This window comes from Mchenga conophoros, linkage group LG13 (genome assembly GCF_057382185.1).
Source record: "Mchenga conophoros isolate Kocher_MC1m ecotype Shallow Benthic linkage group LG13, M_conophoros_male_GT1.1, whole genome shotgun sequence".
NCBI classification, from domain to species: domain Eukaryota; kingdom Metazoa; phylum Chordata; class Actinopteri; order Cichliformes; family Cichlidae; genus Mchenga; species Mchenga conophoros.
This window is the reverse complement of record NC_140538.1, coordinates 29,999,898-30,025,151: the sequence shown is the minus strand read 5'-3', so window position 1 is coordinate 30,025,151 and position 25,254 is coordinate 29,999,898. Positions and strand designations below refer to the sequence as shown.

General features: G+C 40.4%; 1 protein-coding gene and 2 long non-coding RNA genes across 3 annotated transcripts in view; 2 read left to right on the top strand and 1 right to left on the bottom strand.

Annotated features, from left to right (window-relative positions):
* Nucleotides 1–25,254, top strand: part of LOC146561511 (uncharacterized) — a 512,369-nt gene that overhangs the window by 173,307 nt on the left and 313,808 nt on the right. The window lies entirely within an intron of this gene.
* Nucleotides 1,250–3,792, top strand: LOC146561517 (uncharacterized). The gene is made up of 3 exons (XM_085297669.1): nucleotides 1,250–2,052; nucleotides 2,166–2,334; nucleotides 2,845–3,792. Exons 1-3 carry the CDS (start codon nucleotides 1,362–1,364, stop codon nucleotides 2,942–2,944), a joined length of 960 nt encoding a protein of 319 aa, XP_085153795.1. The 5' UTR covers nucleotides 1,250–1,361; the 3' UTR covers nucleotides 2,945–3,792.
* LOC146561516 (uncharacterized) lies at nucleotides 12,891–15,486 on the bottom strand. Its single transcript, XR_014894750.1, has 4 exons — nucleotides 15,426–15,486; nucleotides 14,884–14,962; nucleotides 14,410–14,505; nucleotides 12,891–13,631 (listed from the first exon to the last, which is right to left on the bottom strand). It is a non-coding gene; the product is annotated as an uncharacterized LOC146561516 (long non-coding RNA).

The following is a 25,254-nucleotide window of genomic DNA, read 5'->3' as shown; positions in this document are numbered from 1 at the left end:
CGCGGCACAGTAGTTGGAAAACACTGGTATAGGCGTATAGAAAACCTCCTCAAGATTGTTGCAGTTGCTATGTATGGAAAATGCTCACTTGAATTCCTAACTACTCGCTTAGCAGTAGCGAACCTGTGTGAATGTGATACAAACCCAATGTGTTGTTTTCAGTGATAAAGAAAACTCAATTTTCAACTTCCATTCAGTGGTTTGATAGTAATCTGCTGCCGACCATACACTGTAAAAAAGGGCAGTGAAATTGACATAAAAACCATGTAAAACCCCTACAGAAATGTATAGTAAACCTCAAAACACAACTTTCCTGTTTCGATCACAGTGAATTATTGTAAACCTTTAAACAGAATGTTCCTGTTATATTTACAACATGAATGTGTGATTATAATCAAATTTATTGGTTAAAACTACAAATACTGTGAATAAAAACAGTGAAACACCGTAATACTCATAACCAAACAATCATGTTAATTTGACATGCAAATACTGTAAAAATCACAGTTTTAGTCAGTTTTTCTTAAAAACACATGACGTATATGTAAGTCACTTTACAACTGCATGGATGTACTGGGCCTACTTTTAACATGATTCATGAAATGATGCAAAGTCATGGATTGGACTAATAAAAATGTTTTCACAGAAGATGTCATTGTGAACCTGAGAGGTTGCCTCTCCATTTATAGGCTATATAAAAATATACAATTAAAATTGTTTACATCATGTTTTTTTCTTAAATCATTTGCAGCCTATTGTAGGGTAACCAATAAGAAATTATTATTTAACGACTAAGTAATGCTTCTGTCATAATGCTTGTATTCTTTATGTTTCTTTTAATTGCAATGTGATACTTAGACTAGAATACTTTTTTGGGTTAGGTCAGCAATGTCTCATTATTAAAGGCTAAACAAACTTACAGTGCCTCCCATAGGATCTCTATGGTGCCTCATCTCCACAGAGCTGTAAGCTACTTCAGGCCACTCACAGTTGCACTGAGCGCGCCTAATTTTGAATGTGCATCTGAAGCTCGTCTCTGATTGGATAATGACGTGAGGGCGGGAGGAGAAGAGCGCCTAGTTCACGACTATAGCTAACGAGCCAGCACGAGAGAGAAGACGGGAGAAGAAAACATCGAACTTTCAGCAACTACGTTGTTTGGACAAATTACAAACATACGATTTCAAGTGTTTTTTGAGGATCTGTGTTTGTTCGTCAGAAAGTCTGCACGGTAAGTTCAATATCTTGGCGACGTTTTTTCGAGATAAAAGCACCAGTTGATATTTAGACCAAGGCTCATAACCTAGCGCTAGCATGCTAGTTCAGCTGAAAAGCACAGGCAAACTTTAGAAATACTAAAAATGATCATCTGCGTCTTTTGTAAAAAGGTATTGGTCACATTAAGAGGCTATGTAGTACATTGCAGAGTGCATAAGAATGAGCCTTGTTGTATTTTTAAATGTGTTGGCGCCAATTGCAGCCAAACATTCACCACGTACTCTGCTTTCAAGGGGCATTTTTATCGTGTGCACAATGCACCTGCACTTCAAGCTACTCCTAAAGCTCTTGTTGCAGATTTAAAATGTGCAGTTTCATTATGTGCCCGCCATTTTCAAACAGTGAAAGAGCTAGTGTCTCACTTAAATGATCATATTGCAGGGGGCAGGTCTGTGTCATGTCCAGTAAGTGGTTGTAAGCATATGTTTACAAAAAAGTCATCATTTACTTCTCACATGTGTAGGAAGCATAAAGCTTGTTCCCCAGATGGTATTGATGACATGTACAAGGAATCTCGTCCTCAGCCCCCAAATGACAGTACAGAATATTCAGAAAACACACATGAAACCATGGCATCTGCTAGTTCAGCCAGTGATATGCCAGAGAAGGATAGTCATTCTTATCTCAGAAACATGTGTCTCTTTTACCTTAAACAGCTACTCAGCTACTTTGAAGAGAAGGAGGAGTCCATGCTTCTCTGTGTTGAAGATACATGTCTGGCAGATGAGGTACAACTGGAGCAAGTGCCTCTGACACCCACTATTATCATGTGTGGTAAGTCTGTTTCATAGCTCTCTCTCTCTCTTTTTTTTTTAAGTGCATTTTTTATAGAATGTCATGTGACTGCCGTGTTTATTGATATAACCTGTTAAATAATTTCTTCACAGGACAGTCCTGCTATTCCTCAAGAAGATACATGCTGAGTGTTGATCGGCACCTCGTCAGCACAAACATATCCTCCTTCATTTCTGCACTGTGCCTCATGTTCGGGAGCTACTACAATTTCAACATCCATTATCCATCTGAGCTGGCTTCCCCTTTAGAGTTTCTTCAGAGGTGAACAAATATGGCTTTGTTATTTCTTATAACTGAGACTCTGGGATCTGGAGTCTGGCTTTGATGTGGTTCGAGTCCAGGTCTGGCTCTGAGTCTCGGTCGGCTTTGGAGCCGGTTTCAGTTGTTTTTTCTGTTTTTTGTTGTTGTTTTTTTGTTTGTTTGGTTTTTTTAAATACATTAACAGTCTGAATCTGGGTCCAAGCCTGGCCGAGACTCAGGGCTAGACCAAGCGTCAACTGACGTCTGACTACCTATAACCTTTGCTTTGGATTTTAACAATGCTAAAGTGTGACATATCACTGCAGAAGACACTCGTGAAGGGTGCCAATACTTTTGACCATGCATTGTTCACTTCCCCACAGCATTTTGGTTATACTTTGTCTTGAACGTGGTCATGGCCATGACTGTATATATATGTATATACTTAATTTTTACTTACTTTGTATGTGTATTTTAACTGATCAATTATAAAAATGCTTAATAAACTTTTATATGATTGTTATTCTACAGGTGTTTCTTCTCCATAAACCCAGAAAAAGGAACCAAAGTAGAGAACAAAAACTCAAAGCGTCGTCTCAGTGTGAACCCTCGAGTCCTCATCCTGATTTAGGATCTCGCCGACCACGAGTGGCGCTAAGCCTAAATCTTGACTCTCTGTGGACTGTTAGTTTTACTTTGTTAATTTTGTTCCACAATGTGTACTGGAACCTTTTACTGGTCGAATGCATGAAGCCAATTCATGAAGATGTTCTTTCTTTGTAGGAATGTTCTTTATTTACATAAGAAAAGAAAAAAAACAACATGCTGCTACTGCAGTGTTTCTAGACCACATGTGTAGGTTTGTTTCACCACGTGGTTTTGCTGATGTTTTCTGACCAGGGCCATGGTTGTGGTGACAGCAGGGTGCGTGTTGCGTTGCACGGTGATTATGATCATTTTTGGCACAATATGTGTTTTTTGTTTTAAAGTCTTAACAGGTTATTTAACTTTTTCTGGTGGAGGGTCTAACAAATGCTTGTTTCATGAACATGGTTCTTGCTTTGCAGGAATGTTCCACAGCTTTTATAGCCTATATTTTGATTGAATTGTGTAGTTGCTGTGTGCCTTGCATATTGTGTTAGTTGGAAAAATGGATCCATTTGCTGTCATTTTGCTAATGTGGCTGCAAAATAAATTTCCCAAAAGTGATATTTTCCTCTCTTGTGTTTTCTCATGTGTATTTTTGCATGTTTGGGTGTAGGCGTAGCAGTAAGAAATTTGCTGGGTTATGGTTAAAATTTTACATTAAAACATATAATATTCAGCATAGATTTTATGTATAATTTACAGAGCAGCTCCATTTAATATGCACAGTTTCACCGTAGTTCTACCATTTTAAATTAGTTCTTTGTACGATATTTCCCTGTTAATTTTGCAGTTTATGGATCCACAAAAAGCATTTATTACTTGTAAAAGATACAGGAAATAGTGTATTTATATATCACATCTATGTGTGAAATTAACTTCTTTTTCCTGTAGATGTAACAGTTTTAATCTGAGATTCATTCACTGTAAATCAATTTACAAGTTGCATCTGTAAAGCGTTTTTACAGGAAGTCCCTGGTAACCCCAGCTGCCAGGGTTTTCCTGTAAAAACAGCACGTTTTTTTTTTACAGTGTAGTAACCACAAGGAGGCTTTTGGTGCAGCACCCTCATTGCATTAGATTTTACTCTCTGATGTATCCATTGGAGTTTAAATGAAATCGGCATCTTTACAAAGCTTGTCAGCAGATGTAAGCAAGAAAAGCTCTAAAATCTGGTATATGCTGCACTGACACTAAGCTTCATGACACACTGTGGACCAGCCAGCACCAGCATATGACATGAAATCTCAAGTCATCACAATCAAATTTTAAACAATTACCTGGATTCTGTGCTCCTCTGATTTGGAGTCTAAGAAGTGGATTTGCAAATTACATGTCACAAATTTATTTGATCTAAAACAAAAAAAAAAAACGTGCTGTTCTTTATCTCCTTAACTCGGGTAAGAAGTTCCTGATAATGTCTCTGGTTGAGAAAAGGCTTAAAATTACAAATGCATCCTGAAAACGAATAAATTCAGAGTTATAACCCATAATGATCACTCATAATGATCAATGAAAACTGGAAATATTTTGGGTGAAATGTATATCAAAATACAAATATAAATAATATATAAATGGATATAAAAATAATTATACAGGGAGTGCAGAATTATTAGGCAAGTTGTATTTTTGAGGAATAATTTTATTATTGAACAACAACCATGTTCTCAATGAACCCAAAAAACTCATTAATATCAAAGCTGAATGTTTTTGGAAGTAGTTTTTAGTTTGAGCTATTTTAGGGGGATATCTGTGTGTGCAGGTGACTATTACTGTGCATAATTATTAGGCAACTTAACAAAAAACAAATATATACCCATTTCAATTACTTATTTTTACCAGTGAAACCAATATAACATCTCCACATTCACAAATATACATTTCTGACATTCAAAAACAAAACAAAAACAAATCAGCGACCAATATAGCCACCTTTCTTTGCAAGGACACTCAAAAGCCTGCCATCCATGGATTCTGTCAGTGTTTTGATCTGTTCACCATCAACATTGCGTGCAGCAGCAACCACAGCCTCCCAGACACTGTTCAGAGAGGTGTACTGTTTTCCCTCCTTGTAAATCTCACATTTGATGATGGACCACAGGTTCTCAATGGGGTTCAGATCAGGTGAACAAGGAGGCCATGTCATTAGTTTTTCTTCTTTTATACCCTTTCTTGCCAGCCACGCTGTGGAGTACTTGGACGCGTGTGATGGAGCATTGTCCTGCATGAAAATCATGTTTTTCTTGAAGGATGCAGACTTCTTCCTGTACCACTGCTTGAAGAAGGTGTCTTCCAGAAACTGGCAGTAGGACTGGGAGTTGAGCTTGACTCCATCCTCAACCCGAAAAGGCCCCACAAGCTCATCTTTGATGATACCAGCCCAAACCAGTACTCCACCTCCACCTTGCTGGCGTCTGAGTCGGACTGGAGCTCTCTGCCCTTTACCAATCCAGCCACGGGCCCATCCATCTGGCCCATCAAGACTCACTCTCATTTCATCAGTCCATAAAACCTTAGAAAAACCAGTCTTGAGATATTTCTTGGCCCAGTCTTGACGTTTCAGCTTGTGTGTCTTGTTCAGTGGTGGTTGTCTTTCAGCCTTTCTTACCTTGGCCATGTCTCTGAGTATTGCACACCTTGTGCTTTTGGGCACTCCAGTGATGTTGCAGCTCTGAAATATGGCCAAACTGGTGGCAAGTGGCATCTTGGCAGCTGCACGCTTGACTTTTCTCAGTTCATGGGCAGTTATTTGGCGCCTTGGTTTTTCCACACGCTTCTTGCGACCCTGTTGACTATTTTGAATGAAACGCTTGATTGTTCGATGATCACGCTTCAGAAGCTTTGCGATTTTGAGACTGCTGCATCCCTCTGCAAGATATCTCACTATTTTTGACTTTTCTGAGCCTGTCAAGTCCTTCTTTTGACCCATTTTGCCAAAGGAAAGGACGTTGCCTAATAATTATGCACACCTGATATAGGGTGTTGATGTCATTAGACCACACCCCTTCTCATTACAGAGATGCACGTCACCTAATATGCTTAATTGGTAGTAGGCTTTCGAGCCTATACAGCTTGGAGTAAGACAACATGCATGAAGAGGATGATGTGGACAAAATACTCATTTGCCTAATAATTCTGCACTCCCTGTATGTAATCGTTACAAGAATTTATTGAGAAAAAGCAAAATACATTGGAGCAGGAAAGGGTTGAAAAGAAGAGAAAGGTGGTTATGCTTTTGCCAGGAAAAAATGTTGTGGAAGTAAATCAGAAGAACTCTTTATTAACCCATCATAGCATTTTTTTTCTGTAACTGTGGCCAAGAAAGGCAGATTTATTTATGTGGCCCATTTCCAACACAGATGAGTAATATTATAAGTAATATTCAAAAATAAATGAACAAAAAAAGACTAAAATCTGCCCAGAATGAATATGCTGTGGAAAAACTCCTCCCCAGGTTGGTCCAACCTACACTCCAAGCCTACTCAAGCAGTAATAGCATGACCTTGGTACGGTGAGGGAATCCAGTGTCTCTGTTATTCTGTTCTATTTTGCTGGCGTGTTTTGGTTCCGGGTGTCCCCTTAGGAGGAAAGTAAGTCAGGGACCACCTTCATCCACTCGTTAACACAACTATTTAAACAGCCAAGCACATGCAAACAACTGATTGTGTTATGTTCTCTCTTATAACTTAACTTGTAAAGTAACAACACCTTTTGGTTGTTAGTAACTTACTTTATTAACCATGTTGTGGAAAAGGCACAGGCATATCAATGCGCACATATGCCACACTTGGTGTTCTCTACTTTACACAGAAAGTAGTACCACAAAAATATAAACTGATTTTACTAAATGCATACAGTGGGGCAAAAAATATTTAGTCAGCCACTGATTGTGCAAGTTCCTCCACTTAAAATGATGACAGAGGTCAGTAATTTGCACCAGAGGTACACTTCAACTGTGAGAGACAGAATGTGAAAAAAAAATCCATGAATTCACATGGTAGGATTTGTAAAGAATTTATTCGTAAATCAGGGTGGAAAATAAGTATTTGGTCACCTCAAACAAGGAAAATCTCTGGCTCTCACAGACCTGTAACGTCTTCTGTAAGAAGCTTTTCTGTCCCCCACTCGTTACCTGTATGAATGGCACCTGTTTGAACTCATCATCTGTATAAAAGACACCTGTCCACAGTCTCAAACAGTCAGACTCCAAACTCCGCCATGGCCAAGACCAAAGAGCTTTCGAAGGACACCAGGAAAAGTATTGTAGACCTGCACCAGACTGGGAAGAGTGAATCTACAATAGGCAAGCAGCTTGGTGTGAAAAAAATCAACTGTGGGAGCAATCATCAGAAAATGGAAGACATACAAGACCACTGATAATCTCCCTCGATCTGGGGCTCCACGCAAGATCTCATCCCGTGGGGTCAAAATGATCATGAGAACGGTGAGCAAAGATCCCAGAACCACACGGGGGGACCTGGTGAATGACCTGTAGAGAGCTGGGACCAAAGTAACAAAGGTCACCATCAGTAACACACTACAACGGCAGGGAATCAAATCCCGCAGTGCCAGACGTGTTCCGCTGCTGAAGCCAGTGCATGTCCAGGCCCGTCTGAAGTTTGCCAGAGAGCACATGGATGATACAGCAGAGGATTGGGAGAATGTCATGTGGTCAGATGAAACCAAAGTAGAACTTTTTGGTATAAACTCAACTCGTCGTGTTTGGAGGAAGAAGAATACTGAGTTGCATCCCAAGAACACCATACCTACTGTGAAGCATGGGGGTGGAAACATCATGCTATGGGGCTGTTTTTCTGCCAAGGGGACAGGACGACTGATCCGTGTTAAGGACAGAATGAATGGGGCCATGTATCGTGAGATTTTGAGCCAAAACCTCCTTCCATCAGTGAGAACTTTGAAGATGAAACGAGGCTGGGTCTTCCAACATGACAATGATCCAAAACACACCGCCCGGGCAACAAAGGAGTGGCTCCGTAAGAAGCATTTGAAAGTCCTGGAGTGGCCTAGCCAGTCTCCAGACCTCAACCCCATAGAAAATCTGTGGCGGGAGTTGAAAGTCCGTGTTGCTCGGCGACAGCCCCAAAACATCACTGCTCTCGAGAAGATCTGCATGGAGGAATGGGCCAAAATACCAGCTACTGTGTGTGCAAACCTGGTAAAGACCTATGGTAAACGTTTGACCTCTGTTATTGCCAACAAAGGTTATGTTACAAAGTATTGAGTTGTATTTTTGTTATTGACCAAATACTTATTTTCCACCCTGATTTACGAATAAATTCTTTACAAATCCTACCATGTGGATTCATGGATTTTTTTTCACATTCTGTCTCTCACAGTTGAAGTGTACCTCTGGTGCAAATTACTGACCTCTGTCATCATTTTAGGTGGGGGAACTTGCACAATCGGTGGCTGACTAAATACTTTTTTGCCCCACTGTAACAGATTTCTTTAAAGAATGGTCAAAAATACCTGTTAAAGTACAACCTGAGCTTCAGAATGAGCGGTAGTTCTCTCTTTGATTTCTCCAGTGCCTTCAACACTATTCTTACCTCGGTTCTAAAGGACAAGCTGGTGAACTCTGGAGTGGACCATCACCTCACTACCTGGATCCTGGACTACCTCACCGACCGACCACAGTATGTGAGGACTCAGGGCTGTGTGTCGGACAGGGTCGTCTGCAGTACGGGGGCCCCACAGGGAACGGTTCTGGCTCCGTTCCTCTTCACCATCTACACTGCAGACTTCTCCCACAATTCCACCCAGTGCTTCCTGCAGAAGTTCTCTGATGACTCTGCAATAGTCGGCCTCATCACTGATGGGGACGACAAGGAGTACAGAGGTCTGACCCAAGACTTTGTGGACTGGTGCCAGCTGAACTACCTCCAGATCAACGCCAGTAAAACCAAGGAACTGGTGGTAGACTTCCGCAGGCACAAGCATTCTCCACTGCAACCACTGAACATCCAAGGTATGGACATTGAGGCTGTGGACAGCTACAGGTACCTTGGTGTTCATCTGAACAATAGACTGGACTGGACTCATAACTCAGACGCCCTCTACAGGAAAGGGCAGAGCAGGCTGTACCTGCTGCGGAGACTCAGGTCGTTTGGAGTGGAGGGCCCACTCCTGAAGACCTTCTATGACTCTGTTGTGGCTTCTGCTATCTTTTATGGCGTGGTCTGCTGGGGCGGCAGCATCTCTACTGGGGACAGGAAGAGACTGAACAGGGTGATCCGAAGGGCCAGCTCTGTTCTAGGATGCCCTCTGGACCCAGTGGAGGTGGTGAGTGACAGGAGAACGGCGGCTAAGCTGTCATCCCTGATGGACAACATCTCCCACCCCATGCAGCAGACTGTGACAGCACTGAGCAGCTCCTTCAGTGGGAGACTGCGGCACCCACGGTGTGGGACGGAGAGATTTCGCAGGTCTTTCCTCCCCACTGCTGTCAGACTCCATAATAAAGACCTTAACTGATCAAGCACACACATCCATACATATGCAATAATACTAAGTGCAATAATCCTTTCTGTCATCGTTGTATTTTTACTCAGTTGTATATAGTATTTGTATTTGTATTCTATTTTTATCTTATTGTATATTTATTTTATTTTATTCTACTGTATATAGTATTTTATTTTATTCTATTCTGTACAGTTGTGTACTGTATTTATTCTTATTGTATTCTAATTTTTGCCTCATAACTTTTGCACTGTCCACTTCCTGCTGTGACAAAACAAATTTCCCACGTGTGGGACTAATAAAGGTTATCTTATCTTATCTTATCTTAACTGAAAATGCTTTGCTGATCTCAGAGTTCAGAAGAGAATGACAAGACTACTTCAAGCTGATAGGAAGGCATTAGTAACTCAAAGGTATGCAGAAGAACAGCTCTGAATGCACAACACAGGCAACCTTGAAGCAGATGAGCTACAGCAGAAGACGTCCTAACCAGACACGACTCCTGGCAGCGGGAAACTGAGGCTACAATTTGCACCAAAGTTAGAAAGTAGAAGACGATGAAAACCAGTGGAGATTTCTTCTGCCACATTTGAACGGTAGCGTCAGAATTTGGTGAATCCAGCATTGTACCACGGGGGACCTTATCATTGTCTCAGTGTACTGATCTTCTGATCAAGCACATCCCTTTCGTTACAATGATGCACTTCAGCTCTTCCTACAAACCCAAATTCACTCCCTGTGTAGTTCAACTCATGCTAAGATGAAACAGCCATTGGTCAGCAAGGTCTAGGAATAAATTCATAAACGCTTTCCTTGGTGAACCTGAGGAAGGATCATCCCATCAACAGTTACTTTTGTTTCCCTGCAAGCGAGATTTTCTCTCACTTGTTCTCTTGTTGGTGGTCAGCGGGCACTGGCTCTCTATTGTCCTCCCCCTGAGTATCACATAAATCTTCGAAGGCACACAAGCCTACTGTGACCTAGGCCTCTTCACCTAGATGCCTAATGAGACAGGCACCCCGGTGTGGGCCGAACTCAACACCATCAACCTCACTTGTATTTTCCCATTTATTTATTTCTTTATCATTTGAATCATGTTCAATATTTAAGAATATCCTTGTACAAAAATTAATGCATCATGTTTTTTTAGGTCAGTTAAAAACCATGCTAAATATTCAAGCATAAAAAACTGAAATTCATAATACTGCTGAAAGAACATTCTTCCAGAGACTTGCATGAAGATCTGGTCATAAATAGTAGCCCAACCGTAGTAAGAGACTGTATGGACTTTAGTTCGTCACCCTCACTTTTGATTGTTGGTAGGAAGGATTAGGGACAGCACATGTCTAGAAAAATAATGAAATGACTTTTAGTTTGGGTTATAGATATTTACAATGATTATTAAAAGTGCTATTATTGCTATAAAAAACATTGACAGTAACATTATTATTAATTGTAATACTAACAAAAGTGGTAAGACTGATTGTAAATGTAATGATGTGGGGATAGCAGACACCAAATCTTAGCAGTCAGTGGAGACAAAGCTGAATAAAACATTTCTGTCTGACAGTGTAATGAACACAGTGGCTTGTGGGGACTGTAAAAAAAAGTTCTATTTTCATTTTCAACCTCCATCAAATTCTCATCATAATTATGTCAATATCCCTCCAAATGCAAACACTTCCAATCCTGACAGAAAGTAATATGGTGAAAGGCCATTAAAAATGAACCCCCCCCCCCCCCCCCAACACACACACACGCATATGCACAGCAATCACCTCCTAACTTGCCCCCGCCCTCCACCCAATAAAACTTTTGGCAGGCCTGAGCTGTTGTAATTGGCAGCCAGCTTGCCGTGCCGATAGACTCCCCTCAGTCCTACGGGTCAAGAGTAATTTACTGAGCTGCTAAACGCCACTAGTTTCTCTCCCTTTCTCTCTTTCTACCCAGTCCAATCTCCCTTACCCTCAGCCCCCCCCCCCCCCCCCCCCTCATCCCAGCATCCATATTGGAATTCCCATCCAGGCTGTATTACAAGCCGAGATGATGGCTTAATCCCTTGTTAATTAGGGACAACATCTCCAGCAGCTGAGGCTAAAGCGGAGAGTGGCAGAGGCTCCAGAGACATGAGGGCTCTGGCCGAGCTTGTGGCCCAGTCAGGAAAACCTGGCTCATGCTCAAAGAGCTGGCGAGGGACGGGGGTTAGGAGAAGGGGGGGGCTTGGATGTTACGCTGGATGAGGATTGAAAAGGGCTCCTGTCTAATCCTCACTGATGGCTCTTCTAGGCTAATGGAGTCTGGACAACTGGCCAACCGGATGCTGCTGCTGGCGCTGCGCTTGCCCACTCCACTCCACTTCAGTGGGTCAGGTGCATTGTGGTTTCACTGAGAATCTAGTTAGAAGGCTCCATTATTCATTTGGCTGATGAGCACCAAACAAAATGCCTTTTTCTTGGGATTTGTTTGGCCATACTCAGATTGCCAGGTTTTCCAGTTTTTTTTTTGTGTGTGTGTGTTTTTGTGTGCACCTTCCCTTGTGGCCACTTGAGATTGCTCCAAAAGTGAGTCAGCCCCCTTAAACAACCATATTAAATTGAAAAACTTAACTTATTTTTAGCCTGGTACAAAAAAAATGTCTCAGGTCGTTGTTTCCACCTTCATTACAATAGTGTGATGGCTGGGTTGGGTAAGGTTGTGATTGTTTTGATTGACATGTATGTTAGGTAGATAGGTCTCACAAGTAGATTTAGCCATATTTGGGCCATTTTGGGCCAATTTAATTGAAATATCAAAAAAATTATTTGATCTATCTATGCCTGTGCGTGTGCTAACTTAGCTTGCTAACCAGTATTGACTCAGCTAATAACTTACCTGTAATCCAAATATAGTAACTTCTGACTCCAAACCTACCTTGTGCTAAAGTTTAAAGTTAGGAACATGGTCTGCTGTCTGTTCTTATCTATATTACAACCAGAGTTACAAAACTGGACCTAATTACTGTGTTTGAGCTGTTGGTGTCTTTTGGAGGCCTTGTTTTTTTTGTTTTTTTTTTTTAGTTATTTGACTGAAAATATGTCTTGCTAGGTGTGAGAACCAGAGATGCACTGTAAACCCGAACAAGTTGACTGAACTTAAAACTTTTGTGGAAACTGATTACCTCAAAAGATTTAAGTACAAAAACTCATATCTTCTAAGTATGGGGTACTCAAAATTTGTATTTATTGTTAACCTAAAAATTTTAAATTATATTTTATATTTTATTAATTGAGCTTTACTCAAAGACTGTATACTTTAATTTCAATATTTTTGTGTTTCTTGTAGTTTATTATTTTGATGCAACACAATGCAATTATATTACAACCTAAACTCAAATTATCTGATTATTAATTAAAAGATATTTATGTTGTGAGTGTAGACTACTAAAAAAAAAAAAAGTACGGAAATTCAGTTACTTTACATTTTGTTTATTTAACATTTTTTCATGAAAATTTAAAAACATCACAAATGTTTTTATAAAACAACTAACATGGACATCGGCACCATAAAGTGAGCATTATAAATTCTGTGTAGAACATTTATCTTTTTATAAACTCACAAAGGGCGACATCAGTCCTAATTGCATCTTTCTCAAAATACACAAAAATGCAAAACAAAAAGTCAAATACTAATCACTTTTTTTTAAATAGAAATGAAAAACAATTTTTTAAAATGGGTACAAAGACGATCAGCTTCCAAATAACCAGATAAGGCAGTCAAGTATAGGAAAATTAGGTAAACTGATGGAGTTAAATCCACCCAAAGCCTATAGTAAACTTAAAGTGCTTAAAGTGCTTCAAACAAAGTGCTCAGTAACAGAGTGCGTGTCCTAACAAACATTGCCTTATATTCCTTAAGAGCATGTAGGCAGGGGTTTCAGGGGTTTGCCGTCATCAAGCCCCATGAAGATATTTTGGACTAAGGCAAATGTGTGAACCAGCTTCCTGGGGTAGTCTAAATGCAGAGCATAGATCAAGCCAAACAATAAAGCAAATGCATTTGCAAATCTGGGAATATCACGCATCACCTAGTCGCCTTTCACCAAAACAGCCATGCTTGAGGAAGTAAAATGGACTGGACTGGGAAGCGCCGTCGGTAACCACTGTGAGAAGGGCAACTGGAGTGTCAATGAGGGTCGACTCATCCAATGCGTCCGCCTGGAATAGACACAGTATCAATGGTAAATGGCCTGTATTTATATAGCGCTTTACTAGTCCCTAAGGACCCCAAAGCGCTTTACATATCCAGTCATCCACCCATTCACACACACATTCACACACTGGTGATGGCAAGCTACATTGTAGCCACAGCCACCCTGGGGCGCACTGACAGAGGCGAGGCTGCCGGACACTGGCACCACCACCAGTAGGCAACGGGTGAAGTGTCTTGCCCAAGGACACAACGACCGAGACTGTCGGAGCCAGGGCTCAAACCGGCAACCTTCTGATTACAAGGCGAACTCCCAACTCTTGAGCCACGATCGCCCCAATTAAATAAGTAAAGTTGGTTTGAGAGAATGTGACAAGCATGACCTGTAATCTAGCAAAACATTCAGCAGTGTAGTGGGTTACTTTGTAACGAGTTAGGGTACTCTACTTTTTTTGAAAAATGTACATTAACGTGTTAGCTTCTTGCATTACATAATTTGTATTTTTATTATTTTTCAAAAAAAAAAAGTAATTTTTTATTTCATGACTTTATCTCAAAAAGAAACTAAATCTTGACTTCAGCCTGGTTTTTGGGCCACCTGCAGCATAGCCATAGTGCTGTGATACGCCTGTGCCCTGCTCCTGACCTGTGTGTGTGTGGGTTTTCTACAGAGAGGGTATTTTGTTTGTACAATTTGGTAGCTGCTAGGGTATTAAATTGTATTTAAAAAAATCCATAGCATTTTATCTTACTGGCAGAATTTAAGTAATGCAAAAATACACTTACATTACATGTCTAAAAGAATTCTGGGTCCTCCTCCCGCAGGTATACAGGAAGGGCACGAAGTACTGCAGTGCGTTTCACGTTGATATCAGGCGCCTCCTAAAAAGGGAAAAGAAAAGTTCATTTAACGCAAAGTTTTCAGGTGTCATTCTTTGGGGAGAATACATGTTTATGAAACTGCATGACATCAGACTCTACTAAATTTTGGAGACTTTTCTTTTAAGATACAACCTTTCTGTCTCTTGTGACAGAGAGTATGTTTCTTAATCATTTGACAAAAACCCTACACAGTATTTTAAAATAGTGTTCTCCAGATCAGAGCTGTGATCTATATAGAACATGGGGTTCAAAGCAAGGAAAAATTGTGTGTTTATCAGTGAAACTTTTAATTTGTGTTAATTTTATCATTATCAATATATGAAATCTTCACCTTAAGGGACTTAATGAATGGTTTCTTCAATAGATCTTTCAACTCACCTGTGTTTACTGTCTCCACCTGAAATTAATTGCAGTCTGAATTTTTTTTTCTTCTGTCTTTTTGTCTTTGGCCTTCAGCCTTGGAAGAAAAAATAAAAATATTGAAAACCTTATCAGCACACTAAATATACAACACCTTGCTATATTTCAATTGTTTTAGATAGAAGTTGCCACTGCTAGCTAAGTCACTTTTGAATGATGCTAATGAGAAGGAAAAAAAAAAAACCTGCCGAACAATGAGGCTGCTGTTGTAAAAACGCCAACTTTCTTGCGTTGGCAAGGGGTCGTTAAAATATCACTAAGACCCTTTCTTTATGTGTGATTCTTCGTAAAACTGTGTTTTAATCGGTTAAAACTGTAAAACTGACGACATAATCTATGTTTGAAAAAGAGCGCGAACAACCGCGAACAACTATTCACCACCTGGGTCTGTGCTTTTTAACACAACAGCGCATTCGAAAACAAGTTATTGGCTGCAACATATTAATATACTTGCTTTTTTACGGAAAAAATAAACATAACGAAGGTTCCGTTTTACTTACAAGTTTCTCCAAATGTGCTCTCCAGTCGCTCGAGAAGGGCAGCCATATTGAACAGAATTTTCTGTCAACGTCGTTCAGGTTAGAGAGAAGACGTCATGACGTCATGACGTCCACATGCGGAGCTCGGAAAAAAACATTTACTCAAAAATCATAATTAAGAAAGCAGTATTTACTCTTAACTTCTAAGCCATGTACAATTATAACTGTTTGAATCGTTAACCGAACAGAAAAGTTTTAAGTTGTTTCAACTTTGTGAGGAATTTTAATTGTTATATCCACAAACTTTATAAGTCAGGTAGACTGTTGGGGTTTACAGTGTGGGCAGTAACGCGTAATCCGATTACTTTTTTCAAGTAACGAGTAAAGTAAGGGATTACTATTGCAAAAAAGGTAATTAGATTACTGTTACGTTCCCGTAAGCACGCTGCATTACTGCCTTACTAAAACCGTGATTTTTTTTGCGAGAGTGTCTCATGACAATGACGTAAGCGAGTGCGACATTCGTGGCAACAGCTGTGTGCAGATCAACAATGGATTATATATCGAGTGCGGGAGAGAGCATGAGCGTGCAGCGTTTAAAGCGTGGAAGTACTGACCTTATTTTGAGTTTGATTCTGTAAAAAGTGACAAAAACATTAGTGTCCGCTGTTGACTGCGTGTGAAGAAAACTTCTTTGTACAGCGAAAACCCGCCTTAACTTCCGAGCAAGCACCGAGTGCGCTACCTGGGGATGGGAAATTCACAGACAAACTTGCGGATTCTTCCACTGACCGCTGCAGCACACCTGCACCAGGGCACACATCCGCCTGCTATACAGGTGAAAATAGAGCAACAGGACTGCTGAGTTATTGATTTTATTTATTTTCTGCTGTGTTTCACTGGCATCTATTTGAAAGACTGAGTGTAAACACAAAAAATATTTTATTTTATGTGCTGGAATGTGCAGAAAATAGGTTTAAATGTTAAATAAATTTCTTCCAGTCAGAGAATGTTCCATATAATTTAATTTTCGCTTGATGCATAAAGTTAAAAGATTACAACTAATAAAACAAGTTTAAAAAAAAAAGAGACTTTTCCATTTGATTACATTTTGTATGATGGATTATGCAGAAAAAGTAGAATTGGGCTGAAAGATCTCTCGCTTTATCACCTATTCAGGTTGTAAATCGTGTTTTTGAAAAGTAACTAAGTAACTAATTACTTTTGAAAATAAGTAATCAGTAAAGTAACGGAATTAGTTTTGGGGGAAGTAATTAGTTACTGATTACTTTTTTCAAGTAACTTGACCAACACTGGTGAGAACATTAAAGTTTGTGCTTTGAAATTGTAGTATTTTGTTGATCTGTGTCTTTGCACCAATTATGGAGCTATCCTATATCCTGAGCTGATAACTCAGCACTTTGCCTGTCCTTGAGAGATGTTTTGGGCTAAAAAAACTCCAACATGAAAGCAGCTAAAATTCTATTTGCACCTTTAGGCTGGTTCTTTTATAAATCTTGCAGGTTAAAAATGTGGCGTTCAGAAGGCATGTAGCAATGTCATGGCTATGTTGGTCTTTTTATATAGCCTGAGATTCACACAGTCAAATTATGGTTACGTATTTTATGGTAGCAAAAAGCAAGTATTGATAGCATAACTCAGTTTTTCATTGTCTCCAGGAATTTAAATGTCCTCTGAAGTCACAGATATGTGACTGGTGTGTGTGTGTGTGTGTGTGTGTGTGTGTGTGTGTGTGTGTGTGTGTTTGTGTGCATTTTTATGAGTATTTGTTCATCACCTCATCTGCTTTTCTTGACAGCTATGGATCATATTTCCCATGGTGTGCACAAAGCCTCAGCACCATTCAGGCAAACAAACAAACAAACTTAATCCCAGTCATAAGCATCTCTACACTATGTTTTCTTGTGTAAAATTGTCTTGTGTAAAACTGTCTGGGGGCGGAATTTGCAGGTAAATGAAGGGAGAAACAGCAGGAGTGGGGGGGTGGGTATGGCTGAGAGTCAGCAGCATGAAAAATGAGGGGTAAAGAGGCAGATGAAAAGTGCATTTTCTTACGTTTCCTTTTCAGGTGGCAACAAAAGCCCATTTATTTGGGCCTGCATTTCCACTGGCAAAGTGTTGGAGTGTACTGTTAGCGGAGTGCATTATAAATACAGCCAGGCTTGCCGCTGTCCCCCCTCCTCCTCTCCCCGGATGGCCCAGGCTCCTGTGGAGCTCCAAACACTAGGTAATTATCCAGCACCACACCGCCTGCTGCTTCACTACCTGTGTGTCCAGCGCCACTAGAGAGAAGGATGGATGGAAGGGGTGGGGGAGAGAGACAGAGAGGGACAGATGGAAATGGAGAAGGATCAAGGCAGAGGGACAGAAAACTGTGTGTCTGTGTGAACGTAGAAGGAGAGAAGGAAAATGTGGAAATGTTTGATGCTTCTTTTTAAAGTATCAAACACAGGATGTGAGTCAACAAATGTACAGTACAGTGGGGAAAAAACACAATGCACATGCAGAGAAAAAACCTATTAGCAGTTATGCTGCCTACTCATGAACTGTTTCAAAAATCATTGCACAAGTTAACGAACACTTGTGCGTCCCATGGAATATTTTGTATTATGTTGACACGATTCTATTACATAATTTCTGCAGGTCTCTCATAGCCACACCTTTTATTAAAGCGTATGCCCAGTTTATGTGAATGCCCTTTTCACACAGAGAGATTTCAAAAGAAAGAACTTGAAGCAAATGTGCAAATCTGTCTGTCTTCCCTCACCACCAGCTGGTCACAGCAGATAGCTGCCTCTCCCCGAGCCTGGATCTACCAGAGCTTTCTTCCTGTTAAAAGTTTTTCCTTCCCACTGTTGCCAAGTGGGGGCTGTCTGATTGTTTTGGTCAGCTATTGTATGTTTTTTACCTTACAAATGGTAAAATGGTAAATGGCCTGTATTTATATAGCGCTTTTACTAGTCCCTAAGGACCCCAAAGCGCTTTACATATCCAGTCATCCACCCATTCACGCACACATTCACACACTGGTGATGGCAGCTACATTGTAGCCACAGCCACCCTGGGGCGCACTGACAGAGGCGCCCCAATATAAAGCACCTTGAGGCAGCTGTTGTTTTGGCTTGGTGCTATATAAATAAAATTGAATTTATCCAAGTTTAATATATAGTTAATTCACAAACACAAAAGAAACTGATATTAATAGCAAATAAAATAAGGTAGTTGTACTGCTCTAATAATGAATAAAAAAACATTTTTATTCATGTTATGAATACTGGTGCTATTAATAGCTCTGACCATGTTTAATTATACGATTTCTTTTTGTAACTTATGGAGCTTTTCTGTCTCTCATTTGACTATTTTTCATACCAGTGCCCCGGTCTGCACTACACATGGCAGACTCTGTTCTGGAATTATTAACAAAATATAACGTAGGCCTACTGAAGGAAAATATTAATAGAGACCATCAATTAAGGTGGCTTTCCTTTCCTTTTCCAGAAATTTTTATTTTTATTTTTTCATTTTAATTCTTTATACTGCCATTAAAATACAATGTAGTCATGGGAGAATTTACATAGGAAGCAGCATGTGAGGCTGGGAAAGAATGTCTCGGACTCCCGGACCATCAGCACCGGCTCCCCTCAGGGCTGTGTTCTTTCTCCTCTGCTCTTCTCCCTGTACACCAACTGCTGCACCTCCACCCACCAGTCTGTCAAGCTAATCAAGTTTGCAGATGACACCACCGTTATTGGGCTCATCTCAGACGGGGATGAGTCTGCCTACAGGAGGGAGGTTGAACGTCTGGTGTCCTGGTGCAGCCACAACAACCTGGTGCTGAATGCCCAGAAGACAGTGGAGATTATTGTGGACTTCAGGAAGCACACAGCCCCACTCCCCCCCATCATCCTGACTGACACCCCCATCACCTCTGTGGACTCATTCCGCTTCCTGGGTACCACCATCACTCAGGACCTGAAGTGGGAGCCCACCATCACCTCCGTCATCAAGAAAGCCCAGCAGAGGATGTACTTCCTGAGGCAGCTGAAGAAATTCAACCTGCCAACACGGACGATGATGCAGTTCTACACTGCAATCATCGAGTCCATCCTCACCTCCTCCATCACCGTGTGGTACGCTGGAGCCACTATCAGGGACAAACAGAGACTGCAGCGTGTTGTGCGCTCTGCTGAGAAGGTGATTGGCTGTAGACTCCCATCTTTGCAGGACCTGTACACCTCCAGGACACTGCGGCGTGCAGCTCGGATCTCAGCTGACCCTTCTCACCCTGGATACAGTCTGTTTGACCTGCTCCCCTCAGGCAGGAGGCTCCAGTCCATTCGCACCAGAACCTCTCGCCATAAGAACAGTTTCTTCCCCTCTGCTGTTGGACACATGAACAATAACCGTATGACTGTTCCCACCACTAACACATGACCCTACGCTGTGTTCACTGCATCATTCCATGTTTTGGCACTGATCACCACCTGCACTCATGTATATATCTTTCTACGTGGCACTTTTAATTCTTATTCTTATTTTTATTTTCATGTCTATTTAAACGTAATTTATGACAGTATGTTTGCACTGAAGCACCGCAGCAATTTCCTAATGTTGTAAACCTGCTCAACATTTGGCAATAAAACCCTTTCTGATTCTGATTCTGATAGTTAGTAACGATACGCAGTGGCACAAACCAGTGATCTGTATGCCAGACAAGGGCCAGATGTCATGACCTGGGCTTGATGAGGGCCTGTATGAAGTAGACCTGAGACTAAAGTGATGTGGCTAAACTAGACCTGCATGAAGCACATAAAAAACTGCAGATGTAGAGCCAAATACACCAAGAGTCCCAAATTTTTCCAAGTAAAAAATCTTTTCCACACCACCACCTTAGAAAGCTACCCACATTATTAACACTGACACCAGTTTCTGCCCCTCCAGTCTCAGCGGAAATGGCAGTCCGTCAGACCAGCCATCAACTGTCCAGTTTTGGTGAGCTTGAGCCCTTTGCAAAGTCAGACTTTTCTTCTTGACTGACAGGAGTGGTCTTCGGCTGCTTTAGCCCATCTGCCTTAAGGTTTGTCATGTGCACTCCTCTTCTGTTCGCTGCCACTGTGAAGAGTAATATTTCTGAGCTACTGGTGTCTTTCCATCAATTGTAAGAAGTCAGCCAGGTGTTTCTGCCCATGAATAGCATATGAGATCATTCAAGTGCACATCTAACTTCACACCTATTTAAAATGAATACTTTCATCACTTTCATCACAAATGTACAGTACATCTTAAAGAAAAGAACTACAAAACATTTTGTAGTTCTTACATACAGCAGTATGGAAAAGTATTTACCTCCTTCCTGATTTTTTTTTGCACATTTATCACATTTCCATGTTTCAGATCATCAAACAATGTTTAATAGTTCACAAAGACAACACAAGTAAAATACAAAATGCAGTTCTTAAATAATGATTCAGTTCTTAAAGGGAAAAACATATCCCAACCTCGTGTGAACTCGTGTGAAAAAGTAATTTAATTTGAAGTAATTAAATCATAGATAAATTGGACCTGCTTGTTGCCAGACCTGTTGGATCAAGAAATTACTTAAATAGAAGCTTTCTAAAAAAAAGTGAAGTTGGGTAAAAGATCTAAAAACAACAACGACAAAAAAAAAAAAAACCCACAGAGCATTGGGTTAAAATCTAAAGAAACGGCCGAGAAACAAAGTTATTAACGCGTGTCGGTCTAGAAGCCATTTTCAAGGCTTTCAGTGAACCAAGGTGAGAGCCATTACTACCGAATGAAGAAACCTAGAAGTCACTGGGCTACCAAAATTACTCCAAGAATGCACTGATAACTCATCCAGGAGGTCACAAAAGAGCCCGCAACATCTAAACAACTCCAATTCTTCTCCAAAAAGTTGATTCTGTTCATCTGGACGTAGCGTTTTGTGGGAGAAACGTTTCGTCACCCATCCAAGTGACTTCTTCAGTCTCAGCTGACTGCAGGTTTCCCCAATCTTATAAACAGTACATTTACATAATGACTGAAACCAGCCCACTGAAGGAACAATGGGCTGGGAGGTCAGTTCCTTAATCTTAGTTATGCAAATTCTCATGACCATTGATCAACAACCACTGACCAAAACCCACTGATCAAAGACCACTGATCAAAGACCACTGATCAAAGGCCAATTCTCCAATTCTTCTGTGCCTCAGTTATATTAGTGTTCATAATTCAAGAATAACAAAACTGTATATACTGTATATTCTGTGTATTTATTATTTCACTCTTATTGCCTGTTCTTATTGTCCTCATCTTCGTTATGCTGCTCTGTTGTTTGTTAATTGCCCCTTGGGGATAAATAAAGTCTTCTGATTCTGATTCTGAGAGAAAAAGCTCATCTTACTGTTGCCCCAAAACATCTCGGTGATCGCCAAGACTTTTGGGAAAATGTTCTGTCAACTGATGAGACCAAAGTTGGAACTTTTTGTACCCATCTGCCATAGAACTAACATAACATTTCATTAAACTAACATATCAACAGTCCAACATAGTGGTGGTAGAGTGATGATCTGGGGCTTTTTCAACTGCTTAAGGACCTGGACAACTTCCATAATTGATGACTGGATGATGAATTTGACCAGAGAATCCCTTTTCACAGCTCTTTATGAATTTAAAGCAAATTTTTTTGATTTGATTTTCGATTTTCTAGAAATACTTCAGCAAATGTTTATGTGTTCATGGGTATTTTGGTACACCATTAGTTTCTATACAAAGCAGGGTTTAAAGTTAATGAAAGGTTAAAAAAGTAGACTCTTTGGCAATTTGAACAGATCTTCGCAGAGTAAACACAGGTGTAATCAATACAATCAGTTATGGTGTTTTTAGCGATTCCATTGTACCAAGGATGTACCAGGGCTTTAATAATGACATTAATTACACCTGTGGTTATCATGGAATGATGTGTCAAAATGAATGCAGAGAATCAAGTTTTTGGCTATGAATTAGAAATCATTTGGTTCTTTTCTACTAGTGTTCGTTTTGCTAAATTAAATGGCTTGGTTTTTTCACCACCTTATACCATGCTGCTCTCAAACTAAAACCGCACCATTAAACTGAATTGAAAGTGAGTGAGGGAGAGTGTGGAGTAAAAAAGCTCTCTGCCCTCGTGGCTCACCCTGTTAAAGTGTCTTTATTAGGAGTCAGGGACTGATCACACTGCTAAGTGACCTGCCAAGGTCACAAAGAAGGGCAGCCTTGGTAATTAGTATGCTCTTTAGTGAGGCAGGGACGCGATTGGCTTCGACGACATTAGTATGCCTCAGTGTGGGACTAAGGGGTTATGCTAAGCTACACTAGCCATTAGTATGCTCACATCTCAGGAGAACATGCAGTGCTGGGTTTTGTTCATGCCTGCCCACCGATGGATGTGGTGGACAGTGAGCACAGTTAATTGCGCTTTTGGAGTTTATTTAATTGGACTAATATAAGTTAAATGCAGCATCGGCAGTAATGTGATTCCCTTTAAAGAACCCTCTGGTAGTTTGCAACCTGTTTTATTTATGTGTTGTCTTTTTGGTTTCTTGCTAACAATAGAAATTATTCAGTTTGGATCAATTCCATTTTATTTGTATAGCGCCAAATCACAACAATAGTTACCTCAAGGTGCTTAATGTTATAAGGTAAAGACCCTACAGTAATAGACAGAATACTCCAACAATTGGACAACCCACCTAGGAACAAGCATTTGGCAGCAGTGAGAAGGAAAAACTTCCTTTTAACAGGAAGAAAACCAGGAGAACCAGGCTCAGGGAGGGGCAACCATCTGCCTTGACTGGTTGGGGGTGAGGGGAGGAAGACAGGACCAACAAACCCTGTGTAGTAGAGTCAGAGATTAATAATAACGAAATAATGAGCTAAATAACAATAACTAATGATTTAATCCAGAGTGGTGTATAAACACAGAGATTAAAGAAGTGTATGAAGAAGGAACACTCAGTGCATCATGACAAGACTGTAGCAGCCTAGGCCCATTGCACCTGATCCAGCCCTTACTATAGGCTTTATCCACTACTAAACATACACTTAGGAATAACCTGGATTTTGCCTAAGTTTGAGGGAAGTGTGAATTCTGTGTGGTACACCTCCTGATTAAGTTGGCTGTAGCAGCATTAATTTGGAGTAATCATTTTCTGTATGACTTTTTGAGTCTCTTGCTTTGTTTTGGGTGAATTTTGGCCAACTGTTCTTCATAATACTGTGTTACCTTACCTTTTAATTCGTGCATGCTAAAGGTCCTGCATCATTATTTCAATCATTATGAGGTGTGAACTTTGGAACCTTGTTTCTTTTCTTTTTTATTCATTCGGTTGTACAGCTGGAATCACTGTCCTGTAGTATGACAAACTTTTGGCAAGGCTTTAGCTGTGAGACAGATGGCCTCACATCTGACTCTAGAATACTTTTGTATACAGAAGAATTCATGGTTGACTCAGTGACTTTAAGGTGCCTAAGTCCTGTGGCCTTGTTTGTCCAAAGCACATTATTCCAGAAGTCTTGAATCGTTCAGATGAAGCTTTGCAAGCCTGAACTGTGCTGCAATGCTCTTTTTAAAGAAACCCACTATATACATCCGGCTCCATGACCAACGCCAAAATGACAGTCACATCCCACAAATAGAGCTAAAAAAACTGTAACAAAAAAAAGGCTAAAGTAAATAATGCTCCTTTACCTTCGCACAAGCTGGAAATCGCTCAGTAATATTTACCGATCTGTTCGCCAGTCCATTTTAAAAGCTAAATGTGTAGAATCTTAGATTATACTTGTGTTCAGTCAGAACCACAATGGTTGAAAGGATGATATAAATGATTGCAGATGGAAATATATGTTAATGTAGTTCTGGTCTGGGACATCTCTGCTCTTCCCTGTGTTTACATAGAAAGCCAGGAGTCGGGAAGAGTGGCAGCAAGGCCCCCAGTACACAACAGAGCAGGTATTAATGAAATGAGATAAGGATGTGCTGGGGCCGAGATGGGTTTATAATGGACCAACTGTAGGCAGCTTTGTATGAGTTGTGATAATCAGATAACTAGAAGAGCCTCAGCTGCAATGTGTAAATAGATGCAACCCTGTCACTATAAAGACTTGCATATGGCTTCTGTGAACTGATGGTATTTAATAAAGTTAAACAGCTGGAAGAAACAACCACAAGTTTTGCTTCTGTTACTTTTTTGTCAAACCAGACTCAAGCATGGAAACTCAATTTTGTGTTTTGACTAAATGTTTTTATCGATGGGATAGCAACACTTGTTTGTCCCAAGATTCTTTTGATCAGCAAAAGAATGCAACAGTGAAGGAGTGTGTGTCACATGCCAAAAGCTTTAGTGCCGGCAACCTGTAATGAGCCATGCTGGAAATGTATTTGAAATTACAAAGAAAAGCGTCTGGACTTCTTTAAGTTACTTGAAGACGTTTCACCTCTCATCCGGGAAGCTTCTTTAGTTCTGAAATGTCTTCAAGTAACTTAAAGAAGTCCAGACGCTTTTCTTTGCAAGCTCCTTTGACTACGATGCCCTGGATGACTGAGAACCTTCACAGACATATTTGAAATTACCTTGCACCTTTGCAAAAACAAGTCCTTTAATGGCTGCCCCGCTTAATTTGCATGACAGGGATCAGGGGGTAAATGGCTAGAACACTGTTCATGATCATTCTGGCTAGCTTTAACCCTTGATTAAGACATTGTTAAAATAAAATTCGTTTTACAAGTAAGTAAAACAGAAATTTGTTTTTTTCCCAAGTAAACAAAACACAGAATTGAACCCTTGCAGCA